The sequence below is a fragment of the Dasypus novemcinctus genome, chromosome 9 (assembly GCF_030445035.2).
Source record: "Dasypus novemcinctus isolate mDasNov1 chromosome 9, mDasNov1.1.hap2, whole genome shotgun sequence".
Classification (NCBI taxonomy): domain Eukaryota; kingdom Metazoa; phylum Chordata; class Mammalia; order Cingulata; family Dasypodidae; genus Dasypus; species Dasypus novemcinctus.
Window position 1 is genome coordinate 16,205,755 of NC_080681.1, and position 24,260 is coordinate 16,230,014.

The 24,260-nt window shown below is 39.0% G+C and overlaps 1 protein-coding gene across 1 annotated transcript in view; it reads left to right on the top strand.

Annotated features, from left to right (window-relative positions):
• VAV3 (vav guanine nucleotide exchange factor 3) overlaps positions 1 to 24,260 on the top strand; it is a 362,653-nt gene that overhangs the window by 242,921 nt on the left and 95,472 nt on the right. Inside the window, exon 19 of the mRNA XM_004481228.5 lies at positions 914 to 959. Coding sequence (XP_004481285.1) covers positions 914 to 959 — 46 coding nt within the window. The remainder of the gene's footprint in view (positions 1 to 913; positions 960 to 24,260) is intronic.

Consider the following 24,260-nt stretch of genomic DNA (forward strand, 5'->3'; position numbering starts at 1 on the left):
TGTATTTAGGAAAGTCAGGTGTGCTCTGAATGAGCCACACACAGGCATGAACCCCAAAACACATAAAAGGAAAAATTGCTTTTGTGAAAATCTGATTTAGATGCCAGTCATAGACTCAGCATTTCACTGATTTGTCTAAAAAAACTGAGAATCAGTTCCTTATTAGTAAAATTACCATCGTTATTGGGTAGAGTTGAATTTAATGCTTGTGAAATGGCATGTCCAACAATGCATTTGTGAAATTGAATATCTCTTTTGTCTTGCATCTCCTCTATACTTTCTGCCATGGAGAATTTTTCTTATGGATTTCCTCTCTATAATAAGAATTCACTTTCACAGTTTACCAGGTGCAAGCCGGTTTTGTTTCTTAAAGCATCCAGATACAACTGGTCCCTAATTAAAACAGCGTTCTCATTTAAATGTTTGCCACAAATCAGAGCTTAAGATCTTTGTTGTAAGGTTGGACACCTTCTCTAGCCTCTACTCTGTCAGATGCCAGGCATACCTGAGTGAGGGTTAGATCAGTTTACAGCTTCTCATGCACCTTTCGAGGAGCATTTTGCCACCAGGAATGGCTGCCTGGGCTTTGTTCTCATTTCCTGTAGTTGGTATGACTTAAAAAAAAAAAAAGTCTCTAGAGGAGGCAAATGAAAAGATATTTCTTTCCATGGTATCAGAACATATCAACAATTGATCAAATGTGATAAAGTTCAAGTGGAAGACTTCTTCGACAAAGGTTAAATTATAAACACAAACTTTAAAACACCCTGTGTTACAAACAAATGTAGTCCTCTTTTTAATTGGGAAAAGGACAACACCCAATGACCGTCCAAAGTTGTCTGAAATAATACAGGTTAGTAATGCCAAATCACCAACACATCTTTGTTTTACTTTGCTTTCCTTTTCTGCACAGAAACGAACCAATGGACTCCGAAGAACTCCCAGACAGGTGGATCCAGGTGTGTTTCTGATGACACGTCTTGGGTCGACTTCAGTTAAGTGATTGTAAAGAGCATGGGAATTACTGTTGGAAGTCAGGTCTGTCGTTGGCCTTTGTTCCTCACAGTTTGGTGTGTGATGTGTGACCGGGAGCCCTCACCTTACTTGTGAATCATTCACCTGACAGTGCCTCCAGGACAGGGTCATCGATGAATAACCACCTGTGCCGCGCTTTTTCCATAATCAGCCACCGAGCTGGTTATTTGCTTACTCAGTAGCCCCAGTGCACCTGGTTAATGCTAGCACATCCAACACGCTTCTGCCCCTTCCCAAATCTCAAAAGAAAACCAGCCAGCAGCTGGCACTTAAAAACTGGTATTTTCTATGGGGCTGGAACGTTTTGGGAAAATACTCTTCTTCGTCGTACATATATTTTGTAAGGGCAGTATGAATTTAAGGACTTTATAAGCCAGTGTCCTCTCTAGAGACCGATTATTTGCCTGAAGAAAACATTCCATTGTTTTCTCTTTAACGTTGTGAGGTTTGTCCTGTCATTATTTTCGTATAATTATTTTTTCAGCCATTAAGCAATGCCTTCCACAGCTTAATTACCAAAGATTTGTTATGTACATGGACCTATAATTGTGGGTAAAATGTACTCACAGTTAAACGATTCCAAATATATGAACTTGATGATAAATCATGTGGAACATAAAATATAGAGTAAACTTGCTGGATTGTGTGTTTTTGTTTTGCTTTCTCATCATAACTGGTGTTCACCTAGTTGTAAAGTTTAGCTTTCAGAGCGTTACAGCTTTTAACTGAAACCACACCCGTGGTAGTCAGGCCAGTTTATGAGCTGTTTGAGAAGATTTGTAGGAGCTTTGTTGCCTCTGGCTAGAAATTGCCTAACTTGTGCCCTGAGATCAGCTTAAATTCTTTTAACTACAGAAGAAAATGGAGACCATTAGAAAATAGGGGTCTGGGTGACTTTCTAATAGTTCTGACTTTCTCAAGACAATACCCTTTGCAGACGACTCTGCAGTAATATTTAGAAGTGATTCCCCCTGTTCTGTCTATAGTCATGTATGACCGTGAAAGCAATTTTAAAAAAAATTTGTGTGAGCTGCAGTATTTCTATTTCAGAAAATTATCTTTCCTTTGTAAGTGTGGATTTCTAAATGTTTTCTCTGTTTTCTGGACATTTTTTAGGCCATTTTTCTCCAGTGTAATGTGTTTCTACATGAGTAGTGTGCCAGTAGGAGCGTATTTTGACTACTAAAGTTTTACTTTACAGTCACATTTTTTTAAGAGTCCTTAGATTATTTGGGGGGGGGGGGGAACAACACTGAATTCACAGGTCATAAATATGGCAAAGTGCATCAATAATAAAATAATTTCTCTCCTTTATCCTTAAGATGATGGCTTTGTCTGGGTATAACTTTTCTGGAAACCTTAAAAATACAAAAGAAATGCTACTGTATGTTATGTTTATAAGACTATATTTAATTTAGAGTGTATTGCTCATTTTTCTGCAGTTTTGGGAAAAAAAAAAAGTTGAGGCTCCTGCCTGTTGTGGCTGCTAATGTGGTAACAACTTTGTCCCACCGTAGCTATCTTTTTTTGGTGTTAGGCTTGAGTGATGTGTCAGGGCTGCTGTGGTTTGCATATCTACCTCTTTCTGCAGGCAGGTTGCAAAGCTTCTCTGTTCAAAGCTGACCCTTTCTGGATGACTCTCCTGCTCTGAGCTGATGCTGATGCGGCTGTTCAGCACATTTCCACATTTCCATGGTTGTATGGCAGATATTTCACCCCAAAGTGTTTACACAAGGGATTAGTAAAAGAGAACCTGCCTCAGCGTGGGCAAACGGCTCCCAAGGTACATGATTGACGGTTAGTGCTTTAACCAAGGAAAATTCTTTTGTGTGTCCTCTTCTGACTAATTTAGTGGACCTCTCTAAGTACTGATAGACTTGCTTTCCAGGGCCTTATGGAGGGTGGCTTGTAGAAAAACAGATTCAGGGGTTTGGGAGGCCAAGTTTAACCACTTCATCAGATTCAAATTTCAGATGTCTTCTCCAAAGACCTTTTGTTCTGGAAAGGAAGTTAATGCACAATTCTGTGGGTAGGAGGTGCTTAATAAATATTTGTTAAATGAATTAATGAATAGCTACACTCTTTTTCTGTACGTGTTGGCTCTGTTGCTTTTTAAAATTCTTCCTGCCCGTGTTCTAATGAAACGTGGTATAGTGGTGGGAAGCGGCTCTCCAAGTCACTTTACCTGGGCTCTTTACTCTGTTTAACCGTCAGCAAGTTCCTCATTTATAGAAGGAGACTAATAGCAGTATCTTCCTTATGCAGTTCTTGTAGGGATTAAGTTCATACATGGAAAGTACTTAGAACTGTGTCTATTATGCCGTAAATGCTAAGAGGTAGTAATTATTCTAACAATTACTTTGTATTAGAGCATGTTATCTAACACTGGGCATTTTGTCAGGTGTAGGAGAATCAATAATATTTCCAGTTATTTCTTTGCACCCTGAATTTTATGTAGAGTTTCCCAAGAAGCAGGAAATAACATAATCGCTGTCATTTCCAGATTTTCCATTATTCCAGAGTACCCTGCTTACCTGTTAGCTTCTGTGATCTTCTGCTTGTCTTTGTGAACAGCCGTCAGCATGGTGGTTGAGAATTTTTTGGTGAAGTTAGTTGTGTTTGTGATTGTGATAAAGTGACAAAGAAGGGAAAATCCCAAAGTTGAAAATGCATACTGTGGAGTTCTAGTGAAACCCAAGAAAGATAAGTGCCATCAGTTCGCATTGTGGCTTATTAGCACTTTAAAAATATCCATTCTTTATAATATGGTTCATCTTTCCAGATAATATTTGCAAATGGCTTTGCAATTTAGTTTATTCCTTATCTTCTGTTATGTGCATGGACATTTATCAATTTGTAATCTTGACTGCTTTTATAAATATAGCAATGTGTTAGATGCAAATTCTGGTAGCTCTTTTGGATTTCTTAAATATAGCGGGATATTTTCATCAGTTTGTACTTTTCTTCCTGAGACAGATGTTGGTATCAGGAAAATAACACTTGAAAAAGACAGATCAATTATTTCAGGAACACGGAGGTGCTAGGCCTTTTTCAAGAACATGAAATCATAAATCTCAAGAAAATGCGAGCACTGGTGTTATATTTTTCACCTAAAGTGGCACTCAAGGTCAGAGTTACCAATTAAATTTTAATACTGAGGCTTTAAAAATTTCCTTCTAGTAAGTATAGGAGATAAAGGATTATTTCAGTTTGCATGTGGCAAATCTGCATACCTGTATGCGTTTTTTTTCTTTTAACTAAGTAAGTCTGTGTTTTTAGACTACTCAGAATTGTCTTATATTTGTGGAACTCATAGCATCTTATATTTAAATCCATAGTCACCAGCTTTTTAAATATTCCAGCCATTGTTTTGCATGGTGCTGCCTAAAAAATTGATGGACTAGATGGGAAGGTTTAGGTAGTTCACTTCCTTTTTGATCTGAGTTGCTCATGTGAATAGTGATAACCTTGAACATAAATGGATAGATATTAGTTAAACTGGTAAGAGTCTTTTTCTGAGAGCACTGGCCTCTCATGTGCTCATTATTTAACTCCTGATTACACAGAGATACATGTGTCTCTTTCATTGAGGGGATGTTGTCAGACTCTTTCTTAGCAGAGATATCTTCAAAGATGGTTACTTTCTCTTTCAAGTGGATTAGATTAATATATAATGCCACTCCTACTTAGTCTTATATGAAGAAAGGGATTCAGGAAATCTTTCTTTCATTACCTACTTTCTGTCTCATATGACATTAAGCACCGGAGGTGTCATTAAGTATAAAACATGGTCCCTGTCCATAGGAATTTATTTTCCACCTAGGGAAATGATAGATATAGGCGCAAAGTTTTGATTGCATAAATGCATATATGTATGTATGGACATATTAAACATTTAAATATTATATACTATTTTATATATTCTGATCCAGTGTGGTAAGGCATACTGCCATAAAAACAATTAGTGAATAGGCTGTTATACATATTAAAAAAGATCAAAATATGTAGTATGTGCAAAATTGCAAAAGGAATTGGAGAAGAGAGACAACTGTGGACCAAATTGCTTTTAAGCTTGGTTATGTGTGGTATATATATATATATATATATATATATATATATATATATATGTTTTTTTCATATAAATAATTTTTTATGCTGGTTCATGGTATTGAATGACAGTTCAGTACTGTTCTCCTTAACGCTTTAATTTCAAAGAATTGCCAAATTTATTCCTAATCTAGACAGAATTGTTGGTTTCTTTTAGATTTGTTTTTAAGGATGATGTCAATTTGCTCAATAGAGAAGTTTAATATTTTAGTTTCCAAATAGAAAACATTGATAAGAAAAATAGCAACCTGGGATTTTAAAAATCACTGATCTAAAAATACATTTTTTTGAGTGAGAAAAATGTATATGTCTTGAAGGTTTTGTAAATGAGCTTTTGTCTATGATAAATAAGTATTGAATTTCCATAGATTATAATATTTCCATATTAATCAGTTACCTCCAAAGCTAATTTCTCATCAAATATAAATCCTAATCTAAATATTGGGAACATAATTGTAAATGTGTAAAAATATAGTTCACATTGAAAGAATGAACTTGAAAAAAACGGAGACAATAGAACCCAGTGATTAGGATTCATTGCAGAGAAATGAGAAATCCAAGCTGTGAATGAATGCTGGGGAGCATGCTCTGGTTTTAAAATAGCTGGTTTTTCCAAGCGTCTATTAAACTATGGACAGAAGACTAGTTTTGCTCTAAGGCAGTTGATCCCCTCGTAGTTATTTTCAGGACTACCTTTCTCATTCCCTTTACCGTGATAACAGATTGCTGAAATGTGCAGCAGAGTCCCTTGCTCATATTTTTTTTTTTTCGTTTGGTTTGCAGAGGACTTGCTTCTCTCTTTAAAGGTTCATTCAGAGTTCACAAAGGATGACCATTGCTATCATCCTGCAGGATTGTACCCGGTTCACCAAACCAGGCTTTTGTACTGCTCAGGTCCCTTCAAAATAGGACCTGGGACAAGGTGATGATTTGAAGACATACACAGGGTGTGCTTTGTGGTGGGAAATGCATCATGAACTGTGTGGGTTATTTAAATAACAAAACATTAGGTTATTATATACAGAACCAACTTCTGGCTCGTTTATGCACTTCTTATTTATAGTCTCTGTTATAGCAATTATATCTTCAGAAAATAAACTATGTATCTATTAAATATTTAGAAAAACATCTGAAAAGCAGGTCTTGAACCTAGGGAGCTTCTTTTAATGTTTATTTTTATTAATAGAAAGCTCCTTATTTAAGCTTGTAAGGCCAGGTTAGAGCTTTGCTGGTTGAATACTATTCCAATTCAGAAGGAAAAGGAAGTGTCACGTAAATCTAGGTAGTCAAAGAAGCTTCAAAAATTCCTTTGGGCCAACAGCCTCTGCGAACCAAGTAACCTTCTTTCAGAGCTTTAGTGTGAAATAAGGTAACTAAAGGGAACCATTTGGGTCAAAACATATTAGCTGCAAATAATATTTGATACAAGTGATATCCAAATGATACCAGTTTATAGTTTATAATCTTATTAGTACAACAGTTCTATATACAAATAGAATAAATTAGAATATTGGAGTAGAGTTTGTGGAATTTCTGTCAAAATGGCTCATTTTGACACTTTAGTTATCTTTCAATACATTCAAATCCAGTTGACTTTAAACATTTTAATTTGAAAAGAAAACTTTGTTGGGTTTTTATAATTGTTTTTAAAAATAGTTTTTCTTTTGAGACTCATTTTTTTCTGAACAGATATTAGGATAGAGGGAAGTTACCTTGTACTTGAGAATCTTGTGATTTTGTTGGAAAGATAAGACATGTCAAATAATAATATTCTGTGGTACATGATGTACCCCCAAAGAGGATGGAATAGGTAATGAATAGTGTAGCTGACTATGAAGGCAGATGAGGGAGAATTCATTGTGAACTGAAGAAGGAATGTGACAAGGAAACAAAATACCTAACTGGTGCCTCAGTAATGAAGTGAATTTATATAGAACTATAGATGTTTAAATAAAGCTATTAGTCGATTGCCAGGTTTAGGTGACTTCAACTCTATATCATCCAGTATTTTTTGGGTTGTTGCCAAGTGACATAAACCTATGTCAATTTAAGGCGTGGAGAACGAGCGGAGGATTTACTGACCCAGGCAACTGAGAATCTAGAGTGCTAACTTCAGGCAGAGTTGGACCTGTGGGCCCAAATGATATCATTAGGGTGCTCTTTTCCCTGTTTCTTAATTCTTTCTTTTCTGTTGACTTCCTTCTCAGGTGGGTTTGTCTCACATGGAGACAGAGTTGAAATCATCATTGCCCCCACAGCTAGAGAACTACAATGCCTTTTCTAGAGAAATACAATACCTTTCACCCCAGTCAATCTGACAGAAATCCCCGGAAGGGCTTTAATGGGCCTGACCTTGGCCATATGCTCCTCTCTGAAAGTCACTATACCTGTGATTGGCCAGCCTGGCTTCTGTGCCCATGTCTGAGATGGAGAAAGGAGCGGACTCAGCTTTCTGGTGGAACTAGTCTTCTGTGAGAAGGAGGGGTTACATTTGCAAAAGAAGGGGGGAGGGGGAAAGAGAAGCTTGGTCTAAGCAGATATAGTAATGCACACGGGCTCTTGCCTACAAGTTTCAGACCTTTTTCTTCTGGAGCATGCTGTACCTAGGTGTTCTACACTCCTGCCTTGTCCTTTTCCCACTTGTAGTCCCTTCTGTTTGATTGTTTTCTGGTATCAAAAGAGGTCCGTCTGGAGGAATGGACCTGAAACGGGCTGGAGTTTCCCACAAAGGCTCCTTCTTAGTCATAGCATTGAGTTGTAGGGATACTAAGAAAACGGCACCTTTCTTGCCTCATAATATCTTCTTGTAGCCCTTTCATTGTACCTAATAGCTTAAGTTGATATTTTCCTTTGGATGCAGGCACTGTGTTTCTGGAAGGAGGCAATCCTTTGTTCGCCTCTTCCCTATCTACAGGTGAGTTGAGGAAACAGGATCTAATGCCAGGTTTATAGGGGCAGACGGGAAGAAAGACACCTTCCCCTATAGGAGGGCCAGAGAATGCAGCCCTGGGGCATGAAATTTGAACTCAAACTGCCTTTGAAGCAAGAGAGGAGTAATGGAGAAAGAAAGTGCCTATCAGGCCACCTCACTGACATCTGCACTTTCAGTCTTCAGAGCAGCTGTATTCCATGTATTAGATTGCGGGCACTATACTGGCATCAATCTGGACTTCCGTCCTACCTTTCCACTTATTAGTTGCGTAATTGGGCAGGCAAACCTGTTTCATCATCTCTAATATGGGGGTAATAGTAGCAGCCACCCTCCAGGGCAGAGGTTCTTCATGATTTTTGTTCCATGGACCCCTTTGCCAGTCAGGTGGGAACCACAGAACCCTTACTAAGGCCACACTGTACCGTGTATTACTTAATAAATATATCACACCCACAACGCGTCCCCACAAGAATAATGCTTTTTTGAATTTCAATTTAAGCTCACAAACCCCTGGTTAAGAACCCCTGCTCTAGTGTTGCTCTGAAGAGTAAATGATAAGGCATTTGTCAGCAAGGTTTAGCACATAGCGAGTGCTCTATAAATGATGGTGGTAGTATGGTTGTCACTAATTACTTTTCTATTGCTATGTATCAAATTACCATAAATTGAGCAGTTTAAAGCAACACACATTTATTACCTCTCAGTTTCTGTAAGTCAGAATCTAGACATGGCTTAGCTGGGACCTTTGCCTCAAGGTTTCTCACAAAATCTCACTGAAGATGTAAACCACGGAGCGGATGTGGCTTAAGTGGTAGAGCGCTGCTTCCCACATGGGAGGTCCTGGGTTCAGTTCCTGGTGGCTTCTAAAAACAAACAAACAAACAACAAGCAAAACCAATGAAAAAACTAACTCAGGGAGCCAATGAGGCTCAGGGGTTGAGTGCCGGCTTCCCACATATGAGGTCCTGGGTTCATTTCCTGGCCCTGGTACCTCAGGAGGAAAAGAAAAAACAAAACCGTGGCCAGGGCTGTATCTCATCTGAAGGATTAGCTGGGGAAGGATCCACTTCCAAGCTAACTTATGTGGTTGTTGGCAAAATGTGGTTCCTTTGGGGCTGAGGGTCTCAGTTTCTAGCAGGCTGTTGGCCAGAGGCTGTCCTCGTTTCCTTCCATGTGGCCACCCCCAACATCCAACAGGGCCATGTGCTTCATCAGAGAGTGGACACACCATGAAGGAGAGAGAATCTGCCCACAAGAAGGAGGTTAAGAGCTCATGTAATGCAATCATGGACGTAACAGCCCAATACCATTGTCTCTTGGCTAGAAGCAAGTCATAGGACCTGCTCACATTTAGGGGAGGAGAGTAAATAAGTATTTGAATAACGGAAACAGAGATCATTGGGATTCATCTTAGAGTCTGTAATAGTCTCAAACCTTAAGTAGAGACATCAACATTTATTAGTGGAGGGAGGAACAAATGGTCTGAGAGGTTGAGCAATTTACCTAAGGTTACCCAGAACCCAGCATGTGCCAGGACTTAATTACAGTGTTTTTGACTGCAAAGACCTCATCTTTCTGGGTATCTTCTGTGTACCCTACATATGCCAAGTTTGGACAAAGGAAAGCTTATTTCCTGAGGTTTAGTTGTATAGTACACTGCAAATTAGCAGTAGGATCTGGCCCGTTTTGCAGAGTTCATTAGTGGCTGCTGTTACCAAGCAGATTTATGGGTGATTTTATTTTATGCATTGTTAATTTTGAAAATGTTAATCTGAAAATGCTACAGTGTTTCAATTAATTTGGACGATTAAAACTTAGCACCAGAAGAATCCCTAGCAGAAGATAAGGCAGCTCATTAGAGGCTTCTGAAACAAACAACTGTAGACACTGGCACTGAAACATGCTGTGTGGATGACACCCAGCAGAACTCACTCTGCTTAACAGTTTTGAAATGAAAAGAATAATTTCTGGCAGTCTAAATATTAAACTTGAATGAAGTTGAATTTTTTAAAAAAAGCCATTTTAAGAAATCAACTGTTTGAATTAATGTATAACTTTGAATATTAGTTCTGTAAAAACTGTCTTCAGATTATTTTGATATATTGTCTTTCAGGTAACTATAGCAGTGACAGAAGTATAATGGGTATTTGTTGTCAAAGTATTTTTCATGACATGATATTTTGTGCTCTTTATATAGATTGCTGCAATGTGTTTTTTTTTCTGAATTTAACAGTGAGACCACATACTTTAAAAAAAAACTTGACCTTCTTTAGTAAATTAATTTTGCATTTTTAAGTTTTCAAAAGTTCCCATCAAATTGCCTGTGATCCCCTCACTCAGGTAGTCAACCTTTATATTTTTATTTTGTTATCCATTTTTTTCCAGTATGTTTTTTTTGTGCACATGTTTATAAAGTGCTGTATTTTCAATTTAGTATCTGCTTTTATCATGTAACTCTATTTCAAGGGCGTATTTGTTTATTCATTCGTCCATTCAGCCATTCGACAAGTACACAGATTTGGTGTGACATTTCCAAGGGTGAACAAGCTGTGTTTTCCCTCACAGAACATAGAGTGTCAGGGAGCAGAAGTACCTGTGTGAGATCTGCGATCAGGGAATTACAGGGGTGCTGTGCCTACCGGGTGTGCACCTAAGGTATATAGACATGAGGAAGTGACTTCTAAACGAGCTCTTCTCTCTGGGCCTCCTCTATCAGTCTGGTGTAGGGTTTGTTCTTTCCAGGCTTTCTCAGCTGCTCAGCAGCAAACTGTCAGGCAACTGGCTCAGCTTTCTCTGGGGCTTTAGCGGTTTGAGCCTTCTCCCTTCTGTCACATGGCAGGACCGAAATGACTAAGTTCTCTCCTCTTGAGTGAGTGTCTGTTTATATTAGCCCCCCAAGGGGGCGGGGCTTAATTTGAGTCATGCCCTACTAATCTTAACAGGTAATTTAATCAAGACATGTAAGCAGAATCTAATGCATTCGAAGGCTATCACACCCAGAAGAATAAATTTTACAAACATAACCTCTCTTTTTGGGATTCATAAATAATCTCAATTCACCACAAATATATCAACATATTTTTTGGAAAATCTGTGTTAACAGCATTTTACAAAATTTAAATATATATAGGTTGACAAATGTTTACTTTTTATTTTGTGCTGTATTATACATATGCATAAATTGCTCAGCTCTTAAGTTATCTTGTACAAAAATATATCGTAATACATTCTCTGGTGTTGCTGTGTAGCTATTGAGATAATCATTTTACCAAATACAAATAATATTGAAATATTCAGAATTTTTGCTTATAAAATATGACAGACTGACTTCCCCAAAGCTTTTTGGAAATAGGAGGAAAAATATTTGTGGTTATTCATTTGAGTTCAGAGACCCTCTTTTCCTCTATTTCTTTCTTTTTGCCCCTGTAAATACACACACACACACACACCTTAATTTTACAAATCTCTTCTTAATTTACTTGGTTGCTCCTGGGACTGAAACTAAACCTCTTATTTTAAAATATCCTTGGTTATAATAATTTTTCATCAAAGTAAAATAACTTCAGCTTCTACTTTATTTGATGTCTTCTATACCTATGTACTCATTTCCAAAACAATGTGGCCATTCTATGCTTTAGAGCTCTAATGTGGGAAGTCTTATGTGTTGTCATGAAAACATTAGGTGTTGAATAAATAAGCTTTCTTGGGCAGCCGCTTTTAAGAAGGTGGCATAACAGCTTTGGTTTTCTGCCTGGCATATTTCTTCTGAGGATTCAGCCAGGGAACATGCCTCTGGATACTTGGAAATCAATAGTGTTGCTTATTTTAAATGGCCCAAAGAAATCATGTGATGCCTTCAATTCAGCAGAACTTCCCTGTTTGGGACTAAGAATTATTCTTTCAACTTGTTTAGAGCACATCAACAGGATTAGATAGAAGAAAGATGAAAATATTCATGTATTTCTCCATCGCCACCCACCATTATATTGCTAATTAAGCTTTTCACTCCCAAGGGGAGAAACTTGCCATTTAGAAAATTTCATGTCATGCCTTGGGGATCCCATATTTAAATACTTGGTGCAGCTACCATTTAAACCCAAGCCGTATCCAAAAACTGAATCTGGCCAATGGTTTTAAGAAAAAGAAATGGCAATACCTTCTTGGAATCTCAAACTGTTCAAGGATGTTTTTTTCTAGCAAAACAGGAAGAAAGTGGAAAAAAGCATATGGACTCAGGTTGAGCATATGATGTATTTTCAACTTGAATCGGCACTTTACTCATATTTGTAGTGTGACTTAAAATTAGTTTTGGTGAAGCATTTAGATTTGAGAGAGAGAAAAAAAAGTCCCTATTTGGGACCAAATCAACATTTGTGGCATCTCATTAATCACTGCCTTATGTAACTTCTTTACCCACCTAAAGAGAAGATACTGGGATGAGAAAAGTTTATGATATTAATGCCAAGTACAGATCTTGCCTTTCCAAAAAGAAGTTCATTAATCATCATCGAAGCACAAGAACAAACATACTTCATGTCTCTTGCCAATTTTTTTCAATAACATTTCTGAAAGGCAAAAAAAAAAAACTGTTTTTTTTAATCTTCATTTGAAAAGGTTTTAATTTGGCTGTTATTTAATTTATGATAATGTTATGTAAATTCAGCATGTTCTGAGAATGCCCTGTGCATATATAGTATGTAGCAGTAGAGTGTACTGATTAAGAGTTTGCACCCTTGAATCAGGACACCTAGCTCTGTTACTTCCTGACTCTGTGATCAGAATATATATGCAAAGCACTCAGGCACAGTGCTTGGCCCAGAGTCACTGCCCAACAACTGGCAGTGGTTGAAATTCTTATATTCACTATTAGGAAGCAAGATGGGCTTGAATTTTGAAAACATGGTTTTCTATCCAGGCTTCTGTATAAATCTTGGGGCAAATTAATAAGCCTTGGATTTCTTATCTGTAAAATGGGGATGAAAATATTCCCTCTCTATATATCACAGGGTAAACAATGGGCCCAATTGAGATAATAATGCCTTAATCAAGATAAAAAAAAAAAACAGCTGAACCTAGTCATGGCACACACACGCATGTGATGAAATAGTTTATGAAATCTTATTTTGCCTCTCAGTGGTAGAATTGTGTGATGATTAATAGTTTGGATTGAATTTTAGGGTCAGCCATATAATTATTACATCCTCTAGGCAGTTTTTATTTTACCATTTTCCTAAAATTTTACTGACTTTTCTTTGTGAATATAGCCTTAAATCTTTTCAATTAAAAAGTTAAAAAATTAAGCGAAACTCATGACAGGGTATTTAGCAAACAGATGAAAGGGATGACAGTCTAAAAAGGAAAGAAAGGATTAATGAAACCTCATGTGAGACAACAGAAGCGACAATTCAAACAATCATAAGTAATAAACAAAACAAAAGCGAAAGCTCCTGTGCGAGAAAAGATAACCCTGTCGGCCTTTGTTTATGACCTATCAGCCACCAAGTGTCAGAGGTGGGAATGGATCCGTGGTGAAATTTTCAAGGAGTTCTGGAAACACGCTGACTGATCGCTTGTTCCTGTTAGAAGACTTGCCCTTTCTTGTACATTTCTTTATTTCCATGGTCCCTGCTACTAATTCAGCATTGTGAAAAAGCCAAAAGAAGAAAAAAAATCTTCTAAGGTCATGGTTGAAGATGCATCCTTGGGTTTTAGAAGATCCCAAGGAGATAGGCCCGGCTAGTGTCCAGCAACAGTAGATGGGATAGCTCTTTTGATCCTCCTTTAAACAGTCCAGGATAAAGAAGAGAGCTTTATGGACACGCAGCAAGGCTTAGTTCATTTTTTTAAGTCAAAGTAGTTGAGGAGGAGGAGGTTGAGCAGAGTAAAATAGCAGGAGGTAGGAGATTTTTGCAAGACGAAATAGAATTAAAGTGCAGGCAAGAATTTTTCTGTCTTCATTTTTAAAGAACCACCAAACTTGTCTTTCTTTTTTTCTCTGCATTCTACTTGACCTTCTTATCACCTCTTGACTTTCTCCCTTGGGGATTTACTCTGCAGAGTCAGCACTGACTCCCTCAGAAATCCTGAGCGCCCCACACTTGTATTGCAAAAGAGTTGAAGAGAATTTAAATAAACATGTTGAGATAAGTAGCTTGGGAACTAACTGTTACAGGATGCTTCTGTAATAAGACCTTGCCAGCTAGAACCAAAATAAAGTAAAATCCACTTTAATGTGCAGCAGCCCAGATGGTAGGTTTTACTTAAAAACATAGAGTTAAGATTAAGCTTTAGTAATTCCTACTGTAGCACCAACATTCCTTTGAAGGTAAATTTTTCTAGATTTGTCACTTTCCTCCTTTCTAGGCTGCACAAACATAGTCCGCGGGGCAGTGCTATGTATAAGTTCTTCCTCTCACTTCTATGAGGAAAAAGTTGACGGTTGGCTTCTCTCTTAAGCTGCCCATTTCATTGTACGATACGACTGCAACTTCTTAGGTGTGGTTTAAATATCTGCCAGCATGCCGGTCAGGTAGCCATGGGATGAATATTGGCATGAGATATATTCATGTGCTAGAAGACAAAACCTGTGAAGTCGATGTTATCCCCATCTTCCAGATGAGGAAACTATGCGGAGTTTGAAGCATGCGGCCAAGTTCACATGGGGCATTCGACACCAAAACGGAGCTTGTAACCAGAGCTTCAGACAAATGATATGTGTGTGTGTTTCCAAAGTCAGTAAAAGTGTTAAATGTTTTTAACCACTGTAGGTGGGCGGGGGGGGGGAGGGTACATCCACTAAATGAGTGCTCTTTATGGGGGGGATGTATGCTCTAGCCAGTGTGGCCTGCTCCGTGGATCTAGCCAGGTGCTCAGGAGAGAGAAGTGAGCCGAAGAGGGTAGTCCTGGTCGGATTGAAGAAGACTTGGTCCTGATTGCTAATGGCAGGAGAGGAAGGAATACCAACCTTGAGGTCAGTCGGAACTTCCTGGCGGGGTGAGGGTTGGAGTTTTCACTCTGGTGCGAGTCTCTGAATTCTAGGGGAGAGGACAACCCGAGCTGCTTGGGCAGCCCAAGAGAGGGCTTCTCTGCAGAGCCTCAACTGAGCAGGGTACTTTCTAGAAGACCTCCCTCCCTGCCCCAGGGTCCCTGCCAGCTCTGGGGCATTATGGTTTAAGGGAAGGAAGGAAGCTCATTCTGCACAGCACTCTAAAGCCTCTGTTACTGTGTCTTTCCTTAGCATTTAATAGAATTAGATAATAAAATCATAGAATATATCAGGAAATGACCCCAAACAAATTTAGTAAGTGCCGCTTCTGTTTCTTCTTTATACTGTCCCTTTCCTTAATGTCTGCATAGAACCTTGTGTAGAAAACAGGGTTTGGGACCTGATTTTGCTATTTTAAGTAAGTTACAGAGGTTGATTATATCTTTTCTCTCTTGTGATGTGTTTGGTCGTGTGCATGTGTGTAATCATCATATAAACCATCAGTCAGGGCCTTAATCCTCAATTATGGTAACGTTCCTTATAATACATCTGTTTACACTCTTTTGTGTGAAGAGCACACCTTATTTCCTGGGCAAACAGGGAGACCTCTGTGGGAGGGCATTTCCTGCGTGTTGCCTCATTGCAGGTCGTGCTCTTAGGTACGGCGTGTGGGAGGCCAGACAATGGGAGCTCCGGGTTTGGCTTTGCCACTTGGAGCCTGGGCCAGCCTCTTTTGTCTCCCTTTGTTCCCTGTTTATTATGGGTAAGCTTGCCACCCACCTTCCAGAACTGCCGTGTGGATTAACAGGGATAAGGTATGCATGGCGCCCTATCGCAGCGCCAGGCTCTTTCATGTACTTAGTAAGGGTCCGCTCCCATCGTCACTGTGCCCACCACCACCCTCAGGGCCGGGGGTCAGGGCGGGCGAGGACGGCGAGCTGACCCCTAGAGCTCCGGGGCCCAGGCCCCGGCTCCTGAGGCCACGGGCAGTGCCGTGGTCTTGTTGGTTAAGCTTACAGGGCTTTTATGAGAATTAGCTATGCATAGGTGCTAGAGCTGGGGGGCCTGCGTTTGGTGCCAGGCCCTACCTGCTCTGCAACTTGCCCAAGGCCCTGAACCGCTCTGTACTTTGACTTCCTGTTGTGTAAGATGACGGTAATAGTAAGACCTACTGCAGAGGGTTGTCATGAGGCCTCGAGGTAATATAAGATAAGCTCTTAGAACAGAGTCTGCCTCGTGGTAAGTGCTGCAGAAGGGTTGGCTCATATTACTTTTAAATTAAAATGTGTTCGGTGATCTTGATATAATAGACATGTATCTTATATAGAGATGATTATAATATATCAAAGGCCATGGATTTGTATTTAAAGAGATCTGAATATATGCTGGGCAACTAGTGAAAGCAGTTTCAGGGTTAGAGGCTGGGTACAGCTGCTTTCAGAGCAGTGAGCATTTAACTGGCTGTCTCTAGAATGACTTAACACTTCAGAGCACGGGTTCTTAACCTTTTTGGTTCCACAGAACCCTTTGCCACTCAGGTGAAAGCCACGGACCTCTTACTAAGTCCACACTATACTGTGTATTATTTACTAAATATATCACACCCGCACCAACATGTCCCCACAAGAATAACGATTTTTCTTTAATTTCAATTCACACTCACAGACCCCTTGTTAAGAACCCCTGCATCAGAGGGTAGCTGGTAAGAATTTCACTGCATAAATTTAGGAGTGCAAGAAATAGAGCCATTTTTTTTTTCTTTGAATTGGCTTAATTCAACCTTGAGGGCTTCTTTCTCCCGTGATAACTGAAGACTCGCCATTCCTGTCCCACAAGTGGGGCAGGTCCGCGTTGGACCAGGTGGTGTCCCAAGGCTCTGGTTCCAGCCCTCCTGGGCACCTGTGCAGCCTGCGGGGTGACCACCCCAGGCCCGGACACCCCCATGTCCCTCTTCAGAAGGACAGATGCCACCTTGCCTCCCTTTGTTCTCCCCAAGGACTCCTGCTTTTGAGAACTGAGATATTTCCTCACATTTTTTCTCCCCTCAAGAACAAGCACTTGGTTAATTATTCCAGACTGCCGTGTCCACCAGTTGTGTGACTTTGGTAGATCACTTAACTTTCCTGGGTTTGTTTTACTCCTGGAAATTAGTGGGTTGAATTTGGTGGTTTCTAACACTGGTTCTTGTATTGATATCTTAAGATGTTCTTTAATGCACAGAAGGGGTAAGATGAGGTGGTGGAAGGTGGAAGAAGGTAGATGAGGAAAGCATTGGTAGAAAAGCCCGTAGTCTGCCGCGCATGGGGCACCACTCATGAGCAGAGTGACTCAGGAGCTTTCTCCAAAATACACCCCTTCCCTTTGGACTCTGGAATGTGTCGCCCTCTCATGACTACTCCCACCTCCCTGTACAACTGTCTTTATGGATATTCTCCACTGTCCTTTATTTCCTTGTGTGCGCATCGCTGGTCTGGGTACAGAGCAGAGATGGTGAAAGCTGCCGTGCATTTTTGGCTCCGTGACCTTCCAGCTTGGAGAAGGTGTGTGGCTCACAGCAGTGCTCGGCGGAGGGATCACCCCACGCCCTGCTCCATGTCGGGATACGGGGTCCCCAGGGTCACCTGTGAGGTGCCGGCTCTGCCCTCAGCAGGCACTAGTTTGGCTTCTGCTCGTGACCTCAGCATACAGCTGCCAAAGGAGGGATTCGTGGAAGGTGTATTTGAGCATTACGGTTATTGAGGTACATGCCTGACCTCCCTTAGTAGGCTGGTAGCCCGTGGACGTCAGACACCGTTCTTCGTCTTACAGCCCTGTACAGCTTTAGTGCAGGATCCCTGCACAGGTGATGTGGTAATAGTGGTGCGCCAAGGCAGGTGTGTGTCCTGGGAGTGGTCTGCCTCACGGCGTGGAGGAATATTTTATCACTGATACATTGCTGATAAGAAAAACCAAACGGACCTTTAGTCCGTTTTATTATCGTTTTTAACTTTTCCCCTGACAATGCACCTCTTATTGCCTGGCCTGGGTGTTTTCCACTCCTTACTCCCCTGAGCCCTCTCCTACATATACCACTGGTATTTAGTAAATTATTAGTCAATTTATTGGCCACTGCAATAGTCTCTTAACTGCTCATCTGCCTCCAATCCTAACTTCCTCTATTGTCACCTCCATGCTACCATAAGAATGATTTACCTAAAGGAGAATGTGTCCTCCTCTCCAACTTAAAACTCTTCAGTTCATCCTCAAAGCCAGTCTACAGGATATTACATATATAAGGCTTCCCAAGATCTGCTCCTACCTAGCTTAGCCCTGCTGCTCTTCTCACCTGCCGTGCCAGAGAACTGTAATTCTCCACGTACTATGAATTCTTTCTTGCCTGTATACTTGGCTTGTGGCTCTTCTTACCCAAATAACTTTACCCTACTCCTTTATCTGGTGAATTCCTTTTCTCCCATCTCTCATCCCTCTGTGTAAACTCGGTTCAGATATTCCCTCTTCCAAGGAGCCCACCATATCCAGTGTACTTTGTGGGTTCCTCTCCCACAGTATCACTGCCACAGTGTCTTTTCAAGAGGTTTTGAAGTGATCTGTATATATGTCTACTTTATACAAATTTGTATAAGCTCCCTAATAACTGGAACCTTGTCTTTTTTTCACAGTTCTACCCATAGTACCTAAGATATAATAGGTGCTCCGTAAATATATGTTGAACAGAATTTTAAGCCCAACTTTATCAAAGGCAACACTGATTGCTGGTATATGAATTTTTTCCCCCTCTTTGAAAAGCAGAGGTATGCTTCTTTTTATACTTTGAAAATTAAGAAAATGATTTGATTCTGAGGCCAGCAATCCTATTTTTATTAACTGCTTACTTTTCAGATTACTGGGTATAAACAATGAAAGGCTTTACGTTTGACCAGTGGCAATCTTCACTAGCTTTGTTAATTTTTTTCAGACCATAAGAACAATGAACAAAAGATTCTATCTACATCCATAGCAATGTAGAACACAGATGCATTTATAAAATGGTATTTTGCTAAGTTTTGCAGGAATCTTCAAGTGAAAATCATTTGACTCTAATATCTACCACTCAGAGCCAAATTGGAACAATAGGAGTTTCATTTAGGATCCATAATAGCTGCAGTAGAATATCACTATAACACCATTTGCTGGTATTATAGAAAGGAATTTGCTGGTTCAGAAAGATAAGGCAATCAAATTTTTCAGCAGAGATAGAATACTGGCAAACTGTGCACTTTGCAAATTGACATTTTTTGAAGTTCTGACCACTTTATTGGCAATTATCTTCAATCAGATTGCTTGTACGTCTGCCTATTACATTCGTCTAACACTAACACATGTTTGGTGAAAGAGGAGTTTATGAAGTCATGTCTTTTTCACCATGTCTATTTTCAACCCAAGTCTACTTAGATTTCAACTCTCTAGAGCAGTTTTAAGCTTATGGAGGTTATGGAAGACCCAAGCATATTTTCAGAGCCCTTCCAATGGAATATTATGCATATTTATTTTAAGACTAATTGTTTTTGTTCAGAAATACTTGGTTAGGAAAATTTACTTCTCAACTTCTTTTCATTATAAAAGTTTTTTTAATAACTCAAATTTACAAACCTGTTCAACCATGTAAACAAAGGGAAAGTATATTTTAAGTCCTTGAATAAACTTAGCATTATGTAATTACCATCCATCAGAGGTTTCCCATTATTCCTAACTAGATGAACTAGAGAAGCACATATCCAAATTACAAATGCTTTCATTGATTTATTACAAGAACTTAGAGAAAGTTACTAGCAGATATCTCTAAAACATAAATTCCTTAGCATATTTAAACTATGATTAGATATATAAAGATGAGTTGTTGAACCAGAGAAGCTTCAGGAAGACAAGGCAAGCAGAGTGCATGTCATTGTTTGATTGGTGACTTGACAGTGTTAGGGAATTCCTGCTCTCTGATTGACATCTGCCCCCTTCTGAAAGTGATTTTAACTGCCAGTATTTTAAATAGTAATTGGATAGAGTTAGAAACTTTTAGCTTCACTTCCTTGCCCATTCCTCCTATGAATGTCTTTTTCTACCCTTTAGACACACAGCGAATGTGCTTCTGTTAGCATTTTCCTCTAAAGCATGGTGCATCGTAGAGGTTTCATTTGGTTAGTAAATGTTCTTCCTAAAACCCCATTATATAACCTGTCATTCTGGTTGGAGCTGAGGCATAAGAAGTTTTAAGACCAGTAGCCTTGAATAAAATCCATTCAGCTCTCAATACCTTTAATAAAATAGGAGTGATAATTATTGGACTTCCAAAAATATTGATCATTGAGAAATAGCATCTTTTGCCCCCTGAAATGCCCTGTGTGTATCTGAGAGAACTTATGCCCTGGTGACCTTAGAGTCTCTACTTCAGGTGAATACTTCTTTCCCCTAAAGAAATCCTATAGGAAAAAATTCAAATTCTGCAGAACAAAAATTGAGATTGTATTTTTTGATACATGTTTTTTGAACCATCGAAATGTTTCAGCCTTAACTATAGCCTTTTTTAAAAACTATAAGTTGTCATATTTTTAAACAGGATTTTAATTGTTTGGAGGAAGAAGAATGGCTACATTTATTTTGATGGCATGCTGGAATAAAAATTTGTTGACAGTCTTATTTTGCAAGGTAAATTCAATGCTGAAAAACACAGAGCAAATCATTTTTTAAAAAATGGCTCAGGCGCTTTAAATACAGTGTTCTGATTTGGAAATGTAAGGTCTATACCATGTAAGCAATTAGTCACGTTATGAATTAAGATTTCGTTTGCTTACATATCTGTTTAATTTTTTGCTTATAGGCACATAATGACTTGAAAATCTAAATAGTTACTGTTCATTTATGAGAGAAAAATGTTTCTCTCAACCAATCTGGAGTGCCAACTTTATTTTCCTTGGTAAATACAGTTGGAGAAATTGAGTATCACCAAGTCCCAGAGTATGTGAATTTAGAATAGAGCTACAGTTGCAATGATCTTCGTTTTAAGGCCATGTAGTCTAAAGCCATGCCTCATTTGAAATATAGGATTTGATGACACTTAAGTACACAGAGTGGTCTCCACTGTCATTAAATAGCCAATAAGTATATTTAAAATCTTTGAAAAAGATCTATTCTTTGATGGTGATGATGAGCGTACAGACAGCCCTTCATTTATTAGCAGACATTTGTTGAGACTATGAGGAGTAGACACTGAACTAATTTGTGGTCCCTAACCTTGTGAAACTTACATTAGAGTGGAGAGGAGACAACATTAATTACAATTTAGGTTCAATGTGATCACTGCTGTAATGGGATCTCCAAAGTTTGCGAGCTCACGGTGGGAAAGGGCAATTTCTGCTTGGAGGGTTGGGAAGGTGTTCCAGAGTGTCACCTGTGAGGGTCTAGAATAATCTTGGAGGAATCAGCAGGGCCCTGCCTTGTACAAATGCTTGGTCCACTCAGGCAGGGGAAGGCCGTGTGAGTCTCCGTGCAGGGTGGGGCATGGCAGGGAGGGTGCGGCCTCTGCACCCCTCATGGAGGTGCCCAGTGGAGGGGGTAGAAGGAACTGAGCTCCAGCCAGCGCCCCATGGGACGTTGCAGGCCTTTCCAAAGGTGGGGGAACCTTTTCAGCACACAGATGTGGCGTCTCCTTGCCCAGTCTGCCCAGAGGACATGCTCCATTTAAGTCACATGAAGATGTAGTGTAGGCGAGAGGTGACCATGGTGGCTGGAGAGCGGGGCGGGGGGGGTGGTGGTAAGGGAATGTTGGATTGTGATAGCATTTATGACCTTGATAATTAGCAGTTCAGGCAAGAAGGAGGTCACTGAAGGATTTTGATTTTTTTTTTTTAAGATTTAACTAGAAAATGTTATCAAAGAAATGGGTGTTAACTATATAAAATTTAGAAAATATAGTAAGCCGACATTTTCATAATTTAACAAACCTGATGTAACTCCTGTTAATGACTGTGGCAGACTTCTGTCCTGTGCTTTCATGTATATTTTTTTCCCAACGGAAGTCTTATTGTGCACTCTGTTGAACTTGTTTGAGCATTATTGCATATCATTAGACAGTCATCTATAACAATATTTGAAAATTTCCACTTGCTAAAGGATGTACAATAAATTTAATTTAGGCAATTCCCTACTATTATTCATTTAGGTTGTTTTCAATGTTTTTAGTATCATGAACAGTACTGGAATGAATGTTTGAAAGCTAATCCTAATTAAGATTTAGAAATTAAATTTTCAGTGTTTTTAAAATTCCATAAATTACTATTTTCACAAATGAGCTTTTAAGTCCCTTCTCTTCTAGAAAAAAGTCACCTACCTTACTTTACGTAAGCTGCAGTCAAGTTGGCCAGTACTTTGTTTGATGGGTTTTCTACCATGTAGGCCCCTCCCCTGAGCCTGCAATGAGATTATGTCCAATTACTATTCTTGTCCATAGCACTGGCCATTTTTCTATGATAAAACTCTTGATGCTTTATGTTAACTACCTGTATAGGGTTGTCTTTTTAGACTCTAAGCTTTGTGAGAACAAGGACAAGTCTATCTCGTTTATTGCATTATTTCCACTCTAAGCACAAAGTGAGCATTCAGTAATTTTTTTTTCCTAATTAATGAAAGCTGGGACAAGTGGATACCTTAAGAAAAGATGGGGAAACCAAATCTGAAAGCTGAAGTATCAGCACATAAATTTCTTCCTAGAGCCTCCTTTACTTTGTACTCACAGTGAATGATGCATTTCTTAAAAGGGGAGCTGGACATAAAGTGAGACTTTCAGTGTGTTAGAGAAGGATACCGTCAAGTCACTGGTCACTGCCAGAGTCCCCTGCTGTGTATTTCTGCCTTTCTGTGAAAAAATGGATGAATGTCTAGAGAAACTGGCACGTGCTAGTTTCTTTTTGGGTTGCTTGTTTCCAAACCAAGGGAGCCAAATCTCAAAGTGCCCTCCCACTCATTTGGCGATAATTAAAATGAAAATAACAATTATGTAACTCAGCCCAGAGAAAAAAGAAATCTTGAAGTTTAGCACCTTGAAAATGGTGTTTGCAGTCGACCCTGTTTTTCAAAGAATAACTACATGGAAAAGGTCTGCAATGAAAGGAATCCTCTTTCTACGCTTTGCATAGTTCAACATGCTATAACCTGAAACTGGAACAAGAGAGAATAAACAGGGAAATGAGGAAAGAGGTGAGTAAATTAAAGATATTCAGATTATCTGTGGGAATACTTTGTAGATACCAAATAATTTTAATTTCAGGTGTAGGAGAGCTTTCCCTTGTTTATTGTGGCATTTTAGAAGCTTTCCTCTGTGTAGAGGTAGGGGAAAGAAAAGATTAAAAGTTTGCCCTTTTAAATCTGATGCTGATCTGTCAATTTGTCAATGAAAATTGTGATGGGCCATGGAAAAGATCTGGTTTAGCCCTTACCACATTCCTTTTTGTTTCTCATTGAAGCCTCCATTATCTAGAGTGTGTATTTAAACTTACTTATAAAAAGAAACCTTCAAAAGAAAACAAACCACTGGTAATCACATATCCCTAAGACCCAACATAGTAGATGGTATAGTAGGTGCTCAGTAAATATTGCATAAAAAATATGACTTAACTTGGATTCATGTCCTGATTTTGAGAATAAGTAAAAATATATTTTATACTCGTATACTTACATGCAGTTAAATTTATATAAAATATAAAAGCTTCATTACAAAAAGAGCAGTTATGTTGTCAGTACGCATGTGTATTTTGAAGAGGGAACTTTTCAATCCCAGGTGTTTTTCTTTATGGACATTGTAAAGTGCTGGAATCTATAGGATACATAGAAGTGTAAGTAGTTCTTCATAATGCGCATTTGTAGCCACTTATTTATTTACAAAAGTGAATTTCTTTGATAAATTTATCTGATTCCCAATTCCCATGTATAGTTTCAGAGTAACAAATTAAACCTTTTTTCCTCTAGCTGTCAACTTTACATTGTATGTTCTAAAATTTATATATGGGTAACTATTGAGGCCATTTATTTGAGTAGGAGTATATTTTTGTTAGAGAGAGATTGAAGTATTGTGTTCAACAGGAGAATCGAGACAAAATAACATTTAATGAATTGTTCACATCGTCATATAAATTCTCTGCCAAATCAAAACTAGGGCCCAAACCGAAGATTATTCAG